We start from the raw sequence: 18,208 nt of genomic DNA, 5'->3' as shown, positions 1-18,208 counted from the left end.
TGATACCTTTCATTCTTGTGCATCTTACACCAGATGCAGCTGTTGTCAGAAGTGGCAGCTTTCATCCCCATTGCATTAAGAAGAAACTGTGAAATGAATAAGAAGCCAATTGATACATAAATTCAATGAAGAGATTTTTGATGTGATTTTGCATGGACTATTTAGCTTTTTATAATTTTTTATTACCTTGTAATCACCACCAAGGAAGAATTCCAAATTAAATTTCCTTTCTTCGACAGTTATGCTCCCCTCTTTAATAAGGTTATTAACATCCCTTGTTACATTGGCCAGCGACACTTTAAGCTGTTGATAGTCTTCATTTCCAACAACAAGTGCAACTGTGTGGTTTCCTACATGAAAATCATAAAATTATTAGTAAAACATCCATCCAGTATCTCTTAATTTTGAAGACAAAGGTGTTAAAAATATTATTATCCTTCTAAATTGTGTTATTCGCTGCTATTAATCAAAAGCATAAAAGGTAGTTTTGATTGGTGGCAGTGAAAAACCCATTCCATAGCAAGTGGTTAGAAGTTCTGAGATCCCAGGATTTGTAGAACCACAGTATAAAGTAAAACTTAAGTTAAAGTTAATTAATAATGATAATAATACCTGCACTTGACAAGATATTTTGGCCATTAACATCTAACAAGGCAAAGCTAAAGACGAAAAGGTTGTTTGAATGGGACATCCTAGCCCCATCCCCACTTAGCTTGACTTTTATCTTGTCAGGGTTGGCACCAGATTTGAGCTAGAAGGAAAAAATACATACCATAAGGCTCAATTTCTTTGTGATACTTTAAAATTTATAGATATTACAGGTTGCATAAGGTATTTGTTTTACTTACAAGCAGTTTGATTTCTTTTTCTAGAAGAAAAGGAAAAGGAAGCTCCGCTCCAGGGATCTCTCCGGGTGTCTTTGTCACATCCCATTGACCATCGAGGTGCTTAGCACATTTCTCGATGATATGTGTTCGAGGCAGCGAAGGTTCCACCTGTGCAAACTCGTGGTAGCCGTCAAAGGGAAATCGAATACCGGTCCATTATGTATAGAATAGTTCGCACTTTATCTTTTTCTTCTGCCTCCAGCATTTCGTATGTATTTTTTTCTAGATAGAGAAAGAGGAAAGAAGTTTAAGCTTACATCGTGAAAAAAAAGAATAGTCTTTGAGTTTATATCCACAGAAACGCAAATGTTTTCTTGCTTCCTTACCTTTGTCTAATAAATCGACTTTGATCTCTGAACCATTGCTGTCTTCAAACAGCAGAGATTTCGGAGTCAGACCGTATGTTTGGGCGAACCACAAAGCACGCGCTGCTTCTTCACTGGAAAAATAAATTCACACAATCGGCGTTGTAATGATGGCCTCATTGAAAGGAAAACGACAAAAACGCAAACAGAATGGATTTGACAATAAGCTACCGTATTTTCTTCAGATTACGCTGTTTTTGACGCTGCCCCACTTCTGCATGTGATGTTCTTCCATGAAGCTTTTCTTTCTGTAGTTCTTTCATGGCATCGTGAAGCTGGGATGCTCTCTCTGTGGTTTTGTAAAAATGGAAATCATAAAAATCAATATTAAACAGTTTTTTTCGTAACTTATTTTTCTTTTAGTTACCTTCCAATTCTTGTAGGAGAAGTTCTTTTTCCTCCTCAATCGCTTTTTTTTCTTTTTCAAGCTGGGCGATCATATGGCCAGGCGCTTGAAGGATTTCTTCTGGGTAGGTTTTGATCTTACACCAAAACTCGGCCTTCAATGATTTGACAATATTGCCGTTGTTAGCCTTCCGAATTTTCGTCATAAGGTAGGCCACTCTTCCCTTTAAGGCATTACCGACGCGTTTGCGCGCGCAAGAACCCAGTCGATATTCAATTTTAGGTAATGCATCTTGAAGGGCCTCGAATATACGGTTATCATCCATATTCAGTTTCCGCCATTCACAAAGAAGGTATCCGTTGATTTGGAGATAGAAGAACGGATCGTCTTCGTTCTCTCCAACCAAAGGTGGGCGCATGTTTAAGAAGAGCAGATTGATCGGGGGTTCTATGAGCTCTGAACAGAGCTCCCGATCAATACGTTGCATTTCTTGTTTCGAACACATAGTTGACAGTTGGGAATAGAAGTATTACAGTAAAGTTTGATCTTTGAGCACTGAAGCGGTATAGTGACTTCGAAACAGAGATTTCTTTAATCTTGCAATCTTTTGCAGTGATTGGTCTTGTTTGCAAACGTTGCCATAGAAACTTTCGTGTCCTTTGCATAAAATTAAAAAAAAAAAAAAAGACGAAGGCTACTACCGCTATCGTTAATACTTATGCCTTATGAAATCGAATATTCGTGATTTACAGGAGAAAAGGCATCTTATTCGTGTGGTAATGACACACCCCCAGTTTTTATGTTTTGATAAAGAAAGGCTTCACGAATTAGCTACGACAATATCGGCTTTCAAAAATTGAAAGTTATCTTTAAACAAAGTCACAGTAAGCGTTCAAGCGGGAAATAATAGTTATTGTTTCATGCTTGCAAAGCCACGATGGCACGATTCTTACGTTGTGCTTGTGCTTGCGCGGGAATTTTTAATCCAGTCTAAAGGTCATATGGTTAAAATAAAAGAGAAAAACTTAAAACCCTTTATTCAAATTATACATTGATTAGTTCCAACCAACGGTAACTGAGTGTGTAACTGAGACATGCAATTTGGTTTCTGAGAGTTAGTTTCAATGAATGATCAAAGGAATCACTTGTTGTGTTTTTCTTGACAACCGAAGCCGAGAAGTAAACTTAAGCGACTTTATTTTGGTGAGGCTTAAAGTTTCAATGAATGATCAAAGGAATCACTTGTTGTGTTTTTCTTGACAACCGAAATCGAGAAGTAAACTTAAGCGACTTTATTTGGGTGAGAGTTAAAGTTTCAATGAACGATCACTTGTTGTGTTTTTGGACAAATGTAGTGATCAAATGGAAACCAGGCTTACTCTATCATGTCGTGTGTTTATGTTAATCTGTGTCGTTGTCCTAAGGGGCGGAGCTTTCGGTAGCTCTGATCTTTCTACTGTAAAGCCGCAGAGGCACTAAATATGCAAAAGTCAAGGCTTTCAACATGGGTTATAAAAAATGTCATTTTTACCAAAGATGTATTTATCAAATGATAGTAAAATGTATGTATGAAAAAAAGTTTAATAATCAAACAAACATTTCCCGATGAAACCTAATTGATATTTTCGAAATTCGAAGAGAATTTAAATCCTGAATATGAACAACCATGTTTCACATACAAATCTTTTCTTAAAAAGGCTTATTAAAAAGCGTATTTTGTACATGGAAAAAATTTACAGAAATACTCTTGCTGAAAGCTAGAATTGTTGTTTGGTATTTCAGCAACAAAATCCCGATGAAACCTAATCGATGTATGTTTTAGATTCTTCAATTTAGGGTTTTATTAAGTTGGGTTTTGAGCGTTTTCAAGGAAAGTTCTTTGTAGACCCTAATTTGCATCTCATTACACGGTTTGAATTTGGCGCGTATGGCATAGTAATATCCCGGATGATGTCGCCTCATTCTGCCCGATGCGATTTTCAAACCAGTGCTGTGCCGACCACCATCACAAATTACTAAACTCTTTCAATGTTTTTGTCATTTTATTTAAGCAAACATTCCACGTACTACCGATGGAAACTAATTCGGTTCGTATTAGATTCTGATAAGGTGAAATATTTATTCATTTACGACTTGTTTTTGCTCCAACTGTTCCTTGTATAATTTAACGTCCGCTTCAACATTACATAAACCAACGTTCTTTGAAATAAGAAAAAAAAATTATCTCAGGATCGTACAGCAAAATACCTCAGAACAAGGACCAGTTTGAACTTAAACTAAGATCAAGTTGTCTTGAATTGAGACATTAAGAACCTTAAAACGAGCTACCATGATCTTATTTACATTCTAGGACATTTAAATTATATACACACTTTACTTGAAGGCTGGCCCTTTTTATCTGTAGGGGGGCTGCCAATTTTTACCAGTGATAGTAATGTTTTGCTTCTAACCCCCTCAGATGACAAGAAATGTTTGGAATATGACGTATTAGTAATGTATGATTTGTCTTGACCCATCTTTTTAGGGGCAATTTAATAAAATGGAGTAAATTCTCATTTGATCATGCATAAAAATTGGTGACTCCCTCCCTTTGCTACCAGTTAGGTACCGTATACACTTTAAGAGCAATTGTCTGTAAGCGTCGGCTGGGCCATGAAGGATAGAAAAATCGAAAATTTTCAAAACTCATTCGAAGAATACCCTCAAAGCCCTTATCACAAAAATATAACTTTTAGTTTCATCCGAATTATGTCTTCGAAGTATTCCAGTCGCTTTATCAAGTATTTCGAAAACTGGAATTTTTTCGGGTTTTTTTTACTTACCCCTCTTTCGACCAACTTTGCCGTAGCCAAAAATTCACATAATTCAAACCCCAAAAAACCCAATTGGTACATGGACTAGCCGGTTGGTTTTATACTCGACAGATAGACTGATATTTCGGCTACAAATTTGTGAAATAAAATTCTTGGGCACTTGAAATTGGAATTTTTAAGAGCGTCGAACGTTTACCCTACTTTCGTAAATATCGTGACCCTTTAACGTTATACATTAACAACACGAAGTCAACAACTTGTCTTTCAAAAATTGCGAACTTAAAAATTTACCGAACAATTTATTGCTTGTAATAAAAAACTAATACAATAGATCATATCTCAAAGTTTTGAAGGGTTTTCGAAGGCAAAGAATTCTGTTATTTTTTTAGGCCAATTCAAACACGATGACATGAACTTCAATCCGGTAAATAAACAAGCATAACAGAAAATAAACTAGCGAAAACTTTTTACCAAGTTAAAAATGGCCTAAAAGGAGTTGTTAATCAGAAGTCAATAACTAAATCCAGCTAGAAATACCAGATCGCATCAGCGGCTGAAGAATAAGGATTACATCGAATTAATATGAGCAATCTCTGTCTCACTTCTCGAGCTCTATTGTCGGGAAGTCGGACGATCGCAGACGTCGATTACTTTATAATTAATGTCAAAGTGATTCCGACCAAGGGTAAAAGGTTTTTTTTGTAAAAAGAAAAACCCATAAATTCAAGAATAATGTATAAATTAATGACTGGATATTTGAAAACCACAAATAGCCGAGAGTATTGGAAAGTTCGGGCAAAGTTTAAACTCATTTTGAAACAAAAAACTCGCAAGACATCAGCTTAACTGGTTCGGACGGGGCGGCACAACGCAACCGCCTGTCATTCATAACCACAAAAGTTCTCCAATGAGGGTTCATTGCATTTGGTTGTTTTATTGAACTTTGGGGGCTGCGCAACCCCCACCCCCACTCCACACACACAATTCCCATTTTGTTCTTGTCTTCTGTCCTTACTTATTTTCCGAAGATGCTCAGATAAAAATTGTATAAGGGAGATAGTACGTCGTTCAAGTGCCGAAAGGAATGTGCTGAATGCAAGAACTGACTGGAAGAACAATTTTGACCATCAAGAGAGACCATCGCATTTTTCTCGTTTAGGGGCCGTTGCATCTCGGTAGACTCGGCACCTCTAGATCCGTCCCTGGCATGCACAAGACTCTACCAGTTCCTTGATCAGATTGATATAAGGCGCTTTACGACGAACTTGGATATGGTCGACCGCAAGATCAAAATGCCCACAGACAGAACGCAACACTGAGACACCTAGGTGTGTAAGCTTTTTCGTTGAATATAAAGAGCAAATATTCAAGGTGTCGTAGACGATCGGGTGGTTTAGCTGGACTTCTTGCAGGATATGTTCACGTGTTTTGTGATAACTGTCTTCATCTTCTGCTGCTAACTCATCATAATCGTCATCAGCTTGATCTGGTGTATCCATTCCGCCTTGGCGCGCTTTTTTCGACATTCTTGAAAAATATGATTTAATCTGCTGAGCAGTTAGGAACTCATCAATGTTGAAAAGGCGCTTGCCTTCGGAATCCCGAGTAAAGCGCATATCTTTTGCTACTGCTGCAGGATCGGCCTTGTTTCCTGTTTCCTCGCCGATTTTAAACTTGTCATCTAAATAACATGTTTGTTTTTCATTGAAACGGTTGGCCTTTTTTGAGGTCTTCAGGGCCCAACCAAGTGCTAGCACAGCTCCACCCTCGCTTTCTTTTTGCAATACTGCGGGGTTGATATTGAGGTTTGCACTGGTGCCTTCGATAAGTTTTGACGTATAAAGGACTTTAGCTTTGTCCATCAGTGTTTCCCTTTCAGGAGCTAGATGGCATTTTCCATAGCTCATATGTTTTTCAAGACCAAAATAGCGCTGATATTCGCTGGTACAGCCTGCGTTGGGACATGTGAAGAGATTATTTCCTTGATCTTCAGGCTCAGAATCTTGGGAGTTCACAGTCTGGGAAGGCTTTTCTGCTTTTTTCTTTGTACTAATATCAACAAAATCTCCTGGTGAAAACTTCTCGGTAAACTGGCAATCATTTAGCTTCAAGGCTAAAACAAAGCAAATATGTTTAATTGTAATGATGAACGAATATATGAGAAGATATTTCATTGTTTATGGTTTTGACATTTCGGCCATCAAGCTATGGCCATGCATCATCAGAATTCGACTGATCGTAATATTGCAGCAACAACTTACTACTTTGATCAATCATAGATATCACGGTTATTACATTACCTTCACAAAACTTTTTACTTGAAATCTGCTTCCCTATTCCGATATCGTATGCTCTCCATGCCGTTATACCCTTCTTTGTATATTCGAAATTGTTCAAGAAACTCACTCCATCCCATTTGGGGCCAACGCCGTCAATATCCGGTGGAACTTTCGCGTCGATAACCGCTACCCTGACACCACGTATGCCGCCATTAGAAAGGATGGCCTTTCGGAACTCTTCTGGCGTGTTAACATCATGACCCTCATTAATGTATCTTCGAACGTGTACTTTAATTACTGCCGCCTTCCTATCACACGCTCCTTTACCGCCTTGCGGGTCACTAAAATCAACTCTTGCAACACCTATTCCTGTATGAGCTTTCATTTGTTGGCAGCTGGACAGCATGAGGGAGCTGTGATAACATGCACCATTGTCTTGGCGCAAAAAGACTTTGGATGATTCAGGATGCTCAGTTTTCAATGTTCTTAGAGTATGATCAAGCATGCGCACAACAGAAACACTGTCTTGGGAGCAGCTTTTGGCGATGTGGATGAATGCTTGTTGTTTTATAATCCCTCCTACTTTGGTGACAACTACGCTAATATGCCACGAGATTCCTCGTTTTCCATACCAATCGGCCTGGGTTTCCCTGTATCGTTGAGGAAGAAATTTCATCGCCCAGTCTTGAGTTAAAAAGATAGAGTTTTCATCAAGGCTCGTGTCTAGGATAAAAGTACGACTCATATCTTGCCTGATACTTCTGAGCTGATGGCATTTCCAGGCCTGGATGGCTTGCGTAGCTTGACCATACAGATACATCAAATCATCACGCTCATCATTTGACAACTCAATTTCCTTCAAGACTTTCTTTGTTTCTTCTAGGGCACTTTGTATTGCTTCGCACTGCTGACAGAATTCATCATGGACATGTGAGCAAGTCGACTCTAAATTGTTATTCTTACTGTCACCTAGGGCGTATACCATGCAGTGATCGGCGACTCGGGAGTCCTTTGAAATGCGAACCTAAAAGAAGACATTAAATTCATTAAACATCATTTTTACAATCAAGAACATAAAAAGGACTAGCCACATCATTGATATCATACAAATCAGGGGCGGATCCAGGAATTTGTTCAGGGAGGGATGCTGCGCACAAAGTTAACCCAGGGAGTGGTGCACCCCTTAAAATCAAAGGGAAAAAACATTATCTTGTATTGGTTATCTTCGAAGTATAGGGGCACAAAGTCGAACCAGGGAGGGGTGCGCACCCCCTGCACCCTTCCCCTGGATCCGCCACTGCAAATACAAACTGTTTGCATCTCATTAGATATTATATATTGTATATGGTTTATAACCAAACGACAGGATGCATTTTTCGCGTGCTGTCATTGGTTTAAAGCGCAACATTTACACAAGACGGAATCAGAAGGTATCCCAGAACGGGTTTATTTACAATTTTGTTTTATTAAAGGATTACCTTATAGTCCGTCTTCAGGTACTGTTTACCTTCTTTCAGATCCTTCTTTAACAACATCAGTTTTTTCCTATCAACACCACTCTTCGCCTCTACTCTGTCAAGCAAGCCATAGAGATCATCAAAGGCTTTAGCCCCTTCAGCTGAAAAATAATCAAGACCTTGCAATGACCTCCGGACTGTTGCACTGCAGCATGACAATATGCGTAGCATGGTAGATGATCCAAACGGTTTGAAATTCGACTCCTGACAATACTGTTGATATTGTTGTACGATTCTTTGAGGGATGATTGTACGAATGACATTTGGAGTCTCGAGGATCTCTCCGGACGAAAGGTGTAAGTATCTCTGTCCAAATGGAAGGTCTTGAATTACGTGTGAGCTGGTAATAAAGGATAGAAAATGATCGAGTTGATCCACGTTGACACGCATTCTTGGACTTTTGTCTAAAGGTAAGGGAACGCCCCGTCCATATTTTAGTCTATGCATTCTTGCTATTTTGAACCTGTACTCAGTGAGTCCTGGTATGTACTGTCGAAGTCCTTCTAGGGTCGTTAAATCCGCCATGATTGACAAGATTTGTCTCCTTGTATCACATGTGGAGGCGTTTCTGTATGTTTCAGCAAGGGCGTCTAGGTATTTGTTGTCATCACTCTCTATGTTGAGAAGTTGTTCAACAGCTCGAGACGCTTTGAGTGCGTCCCACAGCAAACCAGGTTCTCCAGGAGCAATGACATTGAGGACAGCCACAACTGCATCTTTTGTCTTGATGATGCGATCTTGTTTGGCTCTTGAAGTGATATTACCAAAATTATTTTTAGAAGGCCCAACTGATGGTAGATCGCAAGAAGACAGGAATTCATTTAGTTTCCTTCTTCGGACAGCAAGGGATGCTGTGTTCAAACAAGCATCACTTGATGTACTAGACGCTAGCGATTCATGACTGCTACCAGCAACACTAGAGGAAGGGCTTGATGTAGGTTCGTCCAACAAATTCGCCAATGACATGTTCTTGAAGACTGCGCATAATTCTTTAAAATCATTTTCCTAGTTAAAAAGAAAAAATGACGTCATCTACAATGTAAGACAAATCTTATTGGAAATGCAGGTTATAATTATTGCACTATTCAGTTGAAACCCCCATTCCTGACATGTGAGGAATTCAACATTCAGCTAGTTTAAATTTCCAGCCCTATCCCAGATACAAGCGGGAAAAGAATTTTGTTTGACATTTTTGAAGTTGATGCTGTTAAAGTGGCAAAACTGTTGCAGTACGCTTTTAGTGTCCCTTGTCTCCGTGCATTCACGTTGTTAAATGCGAGTCAAGGCCCTGGTAACGCCGGGTTAATCCCCCGCCCTGTCCGGGGACCGGAGGTTTTGAATCTATCGACCAGTGAATCAACGAAGTCTGTACCTCCGTGTTTTCCATTTCTGATATTTGATCACTTTGAGATTCTTCCTCCTGAAAGGCAGTGTCTTGTTCTTGACGCTCAGATTGTTCTTCGAGTTTCTTGCATTGGTACGACAACCTCATATCCTCAACCTTACGCAATCTTTCTCTACATCTTCGGCAAATTGCTAAGAACAGTGTGCAAGAAAATAATTAGATTTGTGTTTTTTTGTTTCTGTGTGTGAGTGTGTGGGGGGGAGGGGGGGGGAGTAGCATCAAAAACTGTGTACTATTTCTTGGTTTATCCTCGTCATCATGTACGTCCACAACTCAGATTGGGGGGGTGGGGGGTGGGAGATTGTTTACTCCACGTTTGTAGACCCACCAAAAATGTGTAATAAATAAAGACTTACGTGAGCCAACTGGTATCAGTATTTTTGTAAACTTGAAAAGGCGTTTGGATTGTTCCACGGTAATGCCTCGATCACCTTTTGGGGGTTGAGTTCCATGACCCGACCAGTCAATGGGACATGCGCAACTTTTCTTGTTACAGCGCCATCTTACACCAAATTGGTCACGATGCCTGGGACATACATTGTATCCAATAGAGAGTTCTTCCGTTTTGTTCATAACACCTTGAGATCGAAATCAAATGCACGAAACATTAATTCTAGTAGGAAATATCTATGAGAAATCGCTTCTCATGCAAGCGCTCGATGTTTTGAGTTCTTACCTGCTCGAGCTAATAGAAGTTTTGATTCAGTGTCCAAAGCCGAATCTGACACGGCAAACAACTTCAGATGGTTCCTGATGTCTCTATTACATTGGCTTACTATCACACATTCTGCATTGCCAGGATTAAAAGTACTCGAACCACAATCACCACCAACGAGTGTCGAATAGCTACAAGCTGCCATGTTTCTGGAGAGCGCTGGCCGGTCTGCACGATTATCACAAATGACAGGTTGCGCTGCGCCGTCCCGTCGGAACCAGTTTTAAAGCTGATGTCTTGCGAGTTTTTTGTTTCAAAATGAGTTTAAACTTTGCCCGTACTTTCCAATACTCTCGGCTATTTGTGGTTTTCAAATATCCAGTCATTAATTTATACATTATTCTTGAATTTATGGGTTTTTCTTTTTACAAAAAAAACCTTTTACCCTTGGTCGGAATCACTTTGACATTAATTATAAAGTAATCGACGTCTGCGATCGTCCGACTTCCCGACAATAGAGCTCGAGAAGTGAGACAGAGATTGCTCATATTAATTCGATGTAATCCTTATTCTTCAGCCGCTGATGCGATCTGGTATTTCTAGCTGGATTTAGTTATTGACTTCTGATTAACAACTCCTTTTAGGCCATTTTTAACTTGGTAAAAAGCTTTTGCTAGTTTATTTTCTGTTATGCTTGTTTATTTACCGGATTGAAGTTCATGTCATCGTGTTTGAATTGGCCTAAAAAAATAACAGAATTTTTTGCCTTCGAAAACCCTTCAAAACTTTGAGATATGATCTAATGTATTAGTTTTTTATTACAAGCAATAAATCGTTCGGTAAATTTTTAAGTTCGCAATTTTTGAAAGACAAGTTGTTGATTTCGTGTTGTTATGTATAAGGTTAAAGGGTCACGATATTTACGAAAGTAGGGTAAACGTTCGACGCTCTTAAAAATTCCAATTTCAAGAGCCCAAGAATTTTATTTCACAAATTTGTAGCCGAAATATCAGTCTATCTGTCGAGTATAAAACCAACCGGCTAGTCCATGTACCAATTGGGTTTTTTGGGGTTTGAATTATGTGAATTTTTGGCTACGGCAAAGTTGGTCGAAAGAGGGATAAGTAAAAAAAAAATCCGAAAAAATTCCAGTTTTCGAAATACTTGATAAAGCGACTGGAATACTTCGAAGACATAATTCTTTATTGAGAAAACAAGCATTGACTAAGTTTCGTATTTGTTTAGTTGTCGTATAGAGCTGTTTAAAATCGGCCTTCTCGAGCCGTTAAAATCGGTCGATGAACGTCAAATCATAAAATGCTCGATAACTCGCCAAAAAAAGATCGGATGAAACTAAAAGTTATATTTTTGTGATAAGGGCTTTGAGGGTATTCTTCGAATGAGTTTTGAAAATTTTCGATTTTTCTATCCTTCATGGCCCAGCCGACGCTTACAGACAATTGCTCTTAAGATACTGCTATTCGCATTTAAGGCCATTCATGGTCTCGCGCCACCGTACATAAAAGAATCGATTTCAATCAAGAGTCAAGGCAACTACAATCTGCGTTCATCTACAGGAATATTGCTAGCTTATCCTAGTTTTCGCACACGGGCCACCTTAGGGGATAGAGCGTTTGTTGCAGCTGCGCCTGCACTTTGGAATGACCTTCCATTTGAATTGCGCACAATAACTGATATTAACACATTTAAGCGTCATTTGAAAACTTTGCTTTTTAGCCTGGCATACAATTAGGTGATTTGAAATATATTATGTAATCCAGAGAGCATCCACAAAGTTGGGACATGATATTATTTTATGCATATAGTTACATTTTTATGATTTTTATTGGTATTTTGTTTAGATTAGTTCCTAATATTATTATATATGTATGTATATATATGAGTGTGTGTGTATATGTGTATATATATTTATGTTATTATTATATATAATTTCGATTGTGATTACAATATTTATTTATATTATAATTTTAGTGAATTAGATTAAATTTATTTTATATCATATATATTGTAATGCGCTGCTGATAATTTTATTGAAGCAGCGCAATATAAGTCAATAAATTATTATTATTATTATTATTATTATTATTTTCCACTAGTAAATTTATACAGACATTCTGTTCAGAGCTGCTATATATTATTGTTCATCATAAAGTGGTATTTCAAAAAGGAAATGAAAGTATGATTCTAATACAATGATATTGTCCTGATGATTGCACTGTAGTAATAAAAATTATAAGTGGACAGTAATTTTCCATGATCTTAGTATTTTTAAAGCAACTTTTTGTTTTGCTAGTATATTTTGTAATTCTGGTGTTTTACAATATTGGTTTGGGTTTGGAAACCTGCCAGTTTCACAAAAGACCTTTTTTCCCCATTCCTTGACACTTTTTTTGCATTCACTTATAGCCCTGAGCAGAGCAGTTTGGATTCGTGCTAGATGGTTTTCGTATTTGGTTTTGTAAAAGTGGGAGCTCATGTTTTTTGATAACTTATTTCGCAACTTCTCAAGCTCACAGATTTCAGGTAAGTCACCAAGAACTATTTGAAGTGCTTTAGTGGTCTTTGATGTGTGTTGTTGTTCTGATGACTTGTTTTGTTGGCTTTTACTCTCTACCTCAGGACCATTTTCATTCCTTTCGGTACCAGTAGTTTTGCTATCAAATTAAATACTTATAGTCTCTGGTCCTTCATTTGTCTCTACAATCAATACAAATAGTAATTTTAGAAAATTCATACAATAATTTAAGGCTAACTTTAATGATCATTGGTACAGTTCATACAAGTAATGTTAAAATCTATTCATTTTGATTTATAATTAAGTTAAAGAAAAACCAAACCGTAATCAGTACCTGATAGATCTTTAGGTCTCTCATCCATTTCCACGCTTTGATCTTGCACAGGAGGAACTCTAGAATTTAAGCGACCTTAAAGCTTACCGAATTTTTGTTTATTGAAGTATTTAATGAAACATTAAGTTATTTCTTAAAGATATAAAATGAACATTTAGGTGACTTTTAATAAGTAACTTAAAGGTTCTTGATGAACCATTTAGGAAGGACCTTAATTGTTATATTAAAGGTTTATTTTTAAGGCCTTTTAGTTTGCTATTAAAGTATCGATAAGCCGAGATTTACTGATTCTTATTGGTAACCTAAAGTCAGTTTAAAACCGGTTTTAAGTAAACTTTAAGACTAATCAAATAGGTTGGATTTTAAGCTATCAAAGCCTTTAATTCACCTTTAAGACTTACAGAAACCCCTAAAGTTTCAGTTTATAATAATAACAATGATATGATGATGTTGATGATAGAACAAGAAGTAATAACTGTTATCCATATCATTTATTCACGTCTAATATACATTACAAGTTTTTTATTTGTTTTATTTTCTCTTAGTCGGATGAGCATAGAACTAAGGAAGCTAACACATTCATTTCAAATACCAGGTTTATTAATTCATTTTGTCAAGCATTTTAATATACACACATATAAAGTGTTATATAATCATCTGATAACTACTGACATTAATCATATAATATATGAATACCATGGTCCGTAAAAAATATAAATTAAAAAATGATAGATAATGAAATAGAAATAAATGGAGTGAAATACATATAAAATTCGGGCTGATGTAGATGGGATTTATGATTAAATTTTGAGAGCCCATTCAGGGAAGTTTTCCGGCACCTCGCGGGTTGATAAGTTATTCGCCTCTTCCCTCGGAAGAACGCGATCACTTGCTCTCTTGGTTAGGGATTTCTTATAGGCCTTATCAAGAGCTTTTTTCGCTCTAGTAAATCTTTCCCCTTCCCAACTAAGTCTCTTGACCTTGTAGCAAGTGACTTTCATTCCTCCATTTTCATCACTTTCTCCGTCGCTATCTTCACTCGACATTGCATCCTCTCGGAGAACTTCAGCCACCCTTCCAAGTTTTTGCTGATCCCATCTAACCATTTCCAAAGCCATAGTTCTTCTAGTGAGCTTCTGTAATAAAGCATATTTTACTTTATTAGTTAAATCAGAAAAAAAATTTCAGTAAGTGATTTTTTTTTGTCTTTTTGTGCATATGCTTGAGGTGACTTGTAATGTATCTTTAGATTTTGATCACAGCCCATGGAATTTTTTAAATTGTATTGTTGCGGTAGTCACATTCTAAAGAATATATTACATATATTGTAACCTACATCTCTTCTTCTGCCATTTTTTCTGCATGTCTTTTTGTGAGCCTCATACTTCCGCCCTACGATCTGTTTGTTTTTCTCGTATAGGGAGAGGAAATATCGTCGTAATACCGCTGTAGGAGTACAAACAAATAAAATTATAACATTTTATTACTAGAATGAAACATAAAAAATTCAGTTATATATGTATATACATCTTAACAAACAAGCATGATTAATTTCTTTTTTTTTTTTTCTTGAACATTTTAGGTTCGGCCAGGGTCTTCGGGGATAGATCTTGAAGATATCGGGCATTCAGTATATACTGAGTAAATGGTTCTGCGGTTTTATATTTCAGTAATTTAAAGCAGTTGGTGAAGAAATGGAGAAAAATGGGGGGTATATAATGGTATCTTTGCATCTCCGACCCCGGGTTTCTGGGACTAGCATTTCGGAATGTTTCTCTTACTTTCTATTTGTTCTTTACACCAAGGGCTTTTCTCTTGTCCGCCATACTGGTGGTAAACCTCAGTCACAACTCGACCAACTATGTTGATATTGTTGTCAGAGTCAACGCTACAAAGAGACGAATCATTGCGACTGCCTGTGTTATTGAAAGAGAAGTAAGGCTGTAATGAAGTTTAAAATTTTTATTACCTTTCGTCTAGGTAAAATCCTGAAAAATCATCTTTTTTAGCAAAGTGTTGTATGACTTCTTAGTGACTCTCTAAAAAAAAGAAAAAACGTATAAGGTCAGAAGACTGGATTCTGGTAAAGCCACGTACTCATATCCCGCCAAATTTTAAATTATGCAAAAATTATTTTGCCCGCCATTTTTTTCCGCCAAAGGGTTGTATCTTTTTATCACCATATCAGATACATGGAAAGATCGTAAGTCTAGTTCTCTGCATTTCTATTATACATGTATGCACATTAACAATTATATACAACGCCTTTTAATTCATATCAAAGGAATAAGAAGCATACTTACCCTGCATTGTGCCGGAACATTTCCACGGCGTTCCCGAGCTGCTTGACGACGTGCCTCTCTAGGTGAGCACCGTGCAGTGCGTACAGTTTGTACATTTGTACGATTACTAAGCTGACTGCTTAGATCTGCAAGGGCTTTTTTGTTCTCCTCATCTCTCTTCTTTAGGTCATTTCTTATTTCTTTGTTTTCTTCGCGGAGAGTTTTGTTTGCTTGGGAGATCTCCTCCAAAATTACGAGAATCTCGTCTCTTCCTTCATCTAAATTAGCAGCCATAGCAAAAACTGAATATATATATCGCCTAAAATTATGGGAATATACTAATAAAAAATTTACGAATAAGGAACGAAAAGCAATAACTAGAGGTGAGTATCTGTTCTCAACGAGCCCGAGGCAATTGTGTATAGGATTGATTCAGTGAAGATACATACATGTAATAGTGGACAGTGTATGTGTAGTATCATAACTAGATCTGATAAGATTAAACTTCTTGACCAATTGTATCGTTTTGAACGCTGTTTTCGCGTGTCCAGCCCGTTTTACGATGACCTTTGGAGTGAAACATAATACTACTTCTTGTATTTCATGTTGATAGTGTTTAGAATTTGGCGCGAATATAACTTATAGTCCCGCCAAAACCTCTACATGGCCCAAAGTCTTGGGCATCCGTTTGTGTTTTCATCTGGTATGCCGGCTGAATGGAATCCTTTAGAGTGAATATGAATTCATCAAAGACAGATAGGGTTGCTGTTAGTAGGCATGGTCAAGTTAATGCGCCTCAACGGTGCTTATTAACAGAACGTGCGAGTGTTATATCGCTTGCTGACGATCGGTCTTGCCAAAAGCAGTTTCCAGCTTATGCTAAAATATTAACCAAGCAAAAGAAATCCAGGGGCCTAGAGCAGCTTCGTAAAAAGAGAATTCGAAGAAACCTTAATAAGCGTGCTAAACTGAGGAATATGACTCGAAAGGAAAGAAATGAAATATATTCCAAACAGTGCAATGATCTTCGAGATCAGTTGCGGGCAACACAAGAAGAACACAAAAAGGAAACAAGGTTATCCGCATTTTGCTGGCGTCGATGGAAAGAAGAAAGACAAACGAGTCTTAGACTATACAGGTATTTCATCATAAGCTTAACGCGGCGAATATAATTAGTATTTGAGTAAAATATCCTAATCCCTTTATTAATTTTACTACCTGAATTATTTAGAGCACCAAGGAAGATAAATCGCATGAACTTGCATAGGAGTGACGAATTATCGCCAGCGGACATTCTTGGTAAAGGTGCATTTGGAACCTGTGAGAAGATGGATTACAGAGGGATTGCTGTGGCGGTTAAAACTTATGAAGGCCGTGTCAAGGCCAGTGCCATTTCTACTGAAGCCAGCATCTTGGCACTGTTTGACCACAAAGGTAAAGTCTGTTCATATAATTCAACCATGAAGATATATATTTATCATAAGCGCTTGATATTCCTAAGCATAAAAACTAATTTGATATGTGTAGCGTCATAGCCATTTCATATATTTTTTGCTGAAAGTTTGGACTTGTACTGAACAATAACTGAATTATTTGGTCATCACGACATGAAACTTGAGATCATCAAATTGTTATTCTCCCTTAGGTTTGCCTTTGTTGTTTGGTGTTTGTTTACAAGAGAAGCCATTCTTGCTGATTACCCAGTTCCATGGTATTGATGGGAAGTGTGTGACAATGTCCAAAGCTGCTAAAACAGCTTGTGTCCAGACATCACAAGAGTGGACAAGAATTTTTAAAGAATTGGGTGAAGCATTGTCATATGTCCATGGAAAACACATTCTACATAATGACATAAAAGGTGACAACGTTTTATTAACTCGTCTAACTCACGACTCCCAATTACATCCCATTTTAATAGATTTTGGTAAAGCTCGTAAGACCAATAATGCAAAGAAGTATTCCCTTACGCTTCAAGAACAAAAAAAGTACCACAAAAATCATTGCCACATTGCTCCGGAACTCATACGTGGCACACAAGTGTTTGTAAATCAATATGTGTTAAGGCTGACATGATTTACTCTGTTGCATTACAATGCACTCATTTTAACTCCAAGGAGAGACCAACATTGCCAAATATTATAAATAAATTTGAGACTGTGAAATGATGATGAATTTGTAAAAATGATCATAAGGCTAAGAAATTAGAAATTAGATAAGATTATTAAACGTTTTCGACTCACGGTCATCATCTGAATCAAATTCATTCAGATGATGACTATAATTTATCCAGATGTTGACCTATGAGTCGAAAACGTTTAATAATCTTTTCTAATTTCTAATTTCTTAGCCTTAGAGCGCAAGCAATATATCCGTGAAGTACAATTTACTAAATAGTACAAAATAGTGCTAATCATACAATAGAAAACAATATAATTTGTATAAAATTGTACTATTTAGTAAAACTAATTTTTCACGGATATACTGTTTGCACTCTATGATCATTCTTACGAATTTGAGACTAAGTAATACTTGTGAGTTATTCCCCTGAGGTTCTATTTGAACGGCGAGTTGAAAAACTGAGGCACAACTGACTCGCAGCTATCTTACTTCACGCTATCAAGTCGTCAGAATCCAAACTGCAGTCTCAGACCGTTTGCCTATGACCTGTGGTGTACCACAGGGAAGTATCTTGGGACCATTGCTTTTTAGCATATATATAAACGATCTCCCAAGCGTTCCTGAACATTGTACTACTCAATGTTACGTTGACGACACCAAATTGTTGCTTA

The 18,208-nt window shown here is 37.4% G+C and overlaps 3 protein-coding genes across 3 annotated transcripts; all 3 read right to left on the bottom strand.

Annotated features, from left to right (window-relative positions):
* Positions 1–5,601: 5,601 nt before the first annotated feature.
* Positions 5,602–7,689, bottom strand: LOC148904791 (uncharacterized). Its single transcript, XM_089024511.1, has 2 exons — positions 6,712–7,689; positions 5,602–6,524 (listed from the first exon to the last, which is right to left on the bottom strand). Exons 1-2 carry the CDS (start codon positions 7,673–7,675, stop codon positions 5,602–5,604), a joined length of 1,887 nt encoding a protein of 628 aa, XP_088880637.1. The 5' UTR covers positions 7,676–7,689.
* A 408-nt stretch (positions 7,690–8,097) lies between these two features.
* LOC148904790 (uncharacterized) lies at positions 8,098–9,208 on the bottom strand. The gene has a single exon (XM_089024570.1). The coding sequence runs from the start codon at positions 9,171–9,173 to the stop codon at positions 8,157–8,159; it is 1,017 nt and encodes a 338-aa protein (XP_088880696.1). The 5' UTR covers positions 9,174–9,208; the 3' UTR covers positions 8,098–8,156.
* Positions 9,209–13,936: 4,728 nt separating this feature from the next.
* LOC116289278 (uncharacterized) lies at positions 13,937–15,725 on the bottom strand. Its single transcript, XM_031696174.2, has 5 exons — positions 15,437–15,725; positions 15,107–15,137; positions 14,919–15,025; positions 14,474–14,583; positions 13,937–14,273 (listed from the first exon to the last, which is right to left on the bottom strand). The coding sequence occupies exons 1-5, from the start codon at positions 15,711–15,713 to the stop codon at positions 13,938–13,940; spliced, it is 861 nt and encodes a 286-aa protein (XP_031552034.1). The 5' UTR covers positions 15,714–15,725; the 3' UTR covers position 13,937.
* Positions 15,726–18,208: the final 2,483 nt, after the last annotated feature.

The sequence above is a fragment of the Actinia tenebrosa genome, unplaced genomic scaffold, assembly GCF_029948245.1.
Source record: "Actinia tenebrosa isolate PJP-AT-01 unplaced genomic scaffold, QUT_ActTen_1.0 PGA_scaffold9__36_contigs__length_13948895, whole genome shotgun sequence".
Classification (NCBI taxonomy): domain Eukaryota; kingdom Metazoa; phylum Cnidaria; class Anthozoa; order Actiniaria; family Actiniidae; genus Actinia; species Actinia tenebrosa.
Note: the sequence above shows the minus strand (reverse complement) of the source record. Positions and strands in the feature narration are given on the sequence as shown.

Excerpts from the sequence above, each read along its gene's own strand:
- LOC148904790 (XM_089024570.1), bottom strand. The coding sequence starts at position 9,173 with ATGTCATTGGCGAATTTGTTGGACGAACCTACATCAAGCCCTTCCTCT.
- LOC116289278 (XM_031696174.2), bottom strand. The coding sequence starts at position 15,713 with ATGGCTGCTAATTTAGATGAAGGAAGAGACGAGATTCTCGTAATTTTG. Across the intron at positions 15,138-15,436 it reads TCCGGCACAATGCAGGGTAA|ATGATTTTTCAGGATTTTAC; the intron begins GTATGCTTCTTA and ends TTGCTAAAAAAG. Across the intron at positions 14,274-14,473 it reads AAAATGGCAGAAGAAGAGAT|AAGCTCACTAGAAGAACTAT; the intron begins GTAGGTTACAAT and ends GCTTTATTACAG.
- LOC148904791 (XM_089024511.1), bottom strand. The coding sequence starts at position 7,675 with ATGGTATACGCCCTAGGTGACAGTAAGAATAACAATTTAGAGTCGACT. Across the intron at positions 6,525-6,711 it reads AAGTAAAAAGTTTTGTGAAG|CCTTGAAGCTAAATGATTGC; the intron begins GTAATGTAATAA and ends GCTTTGTTTTAG.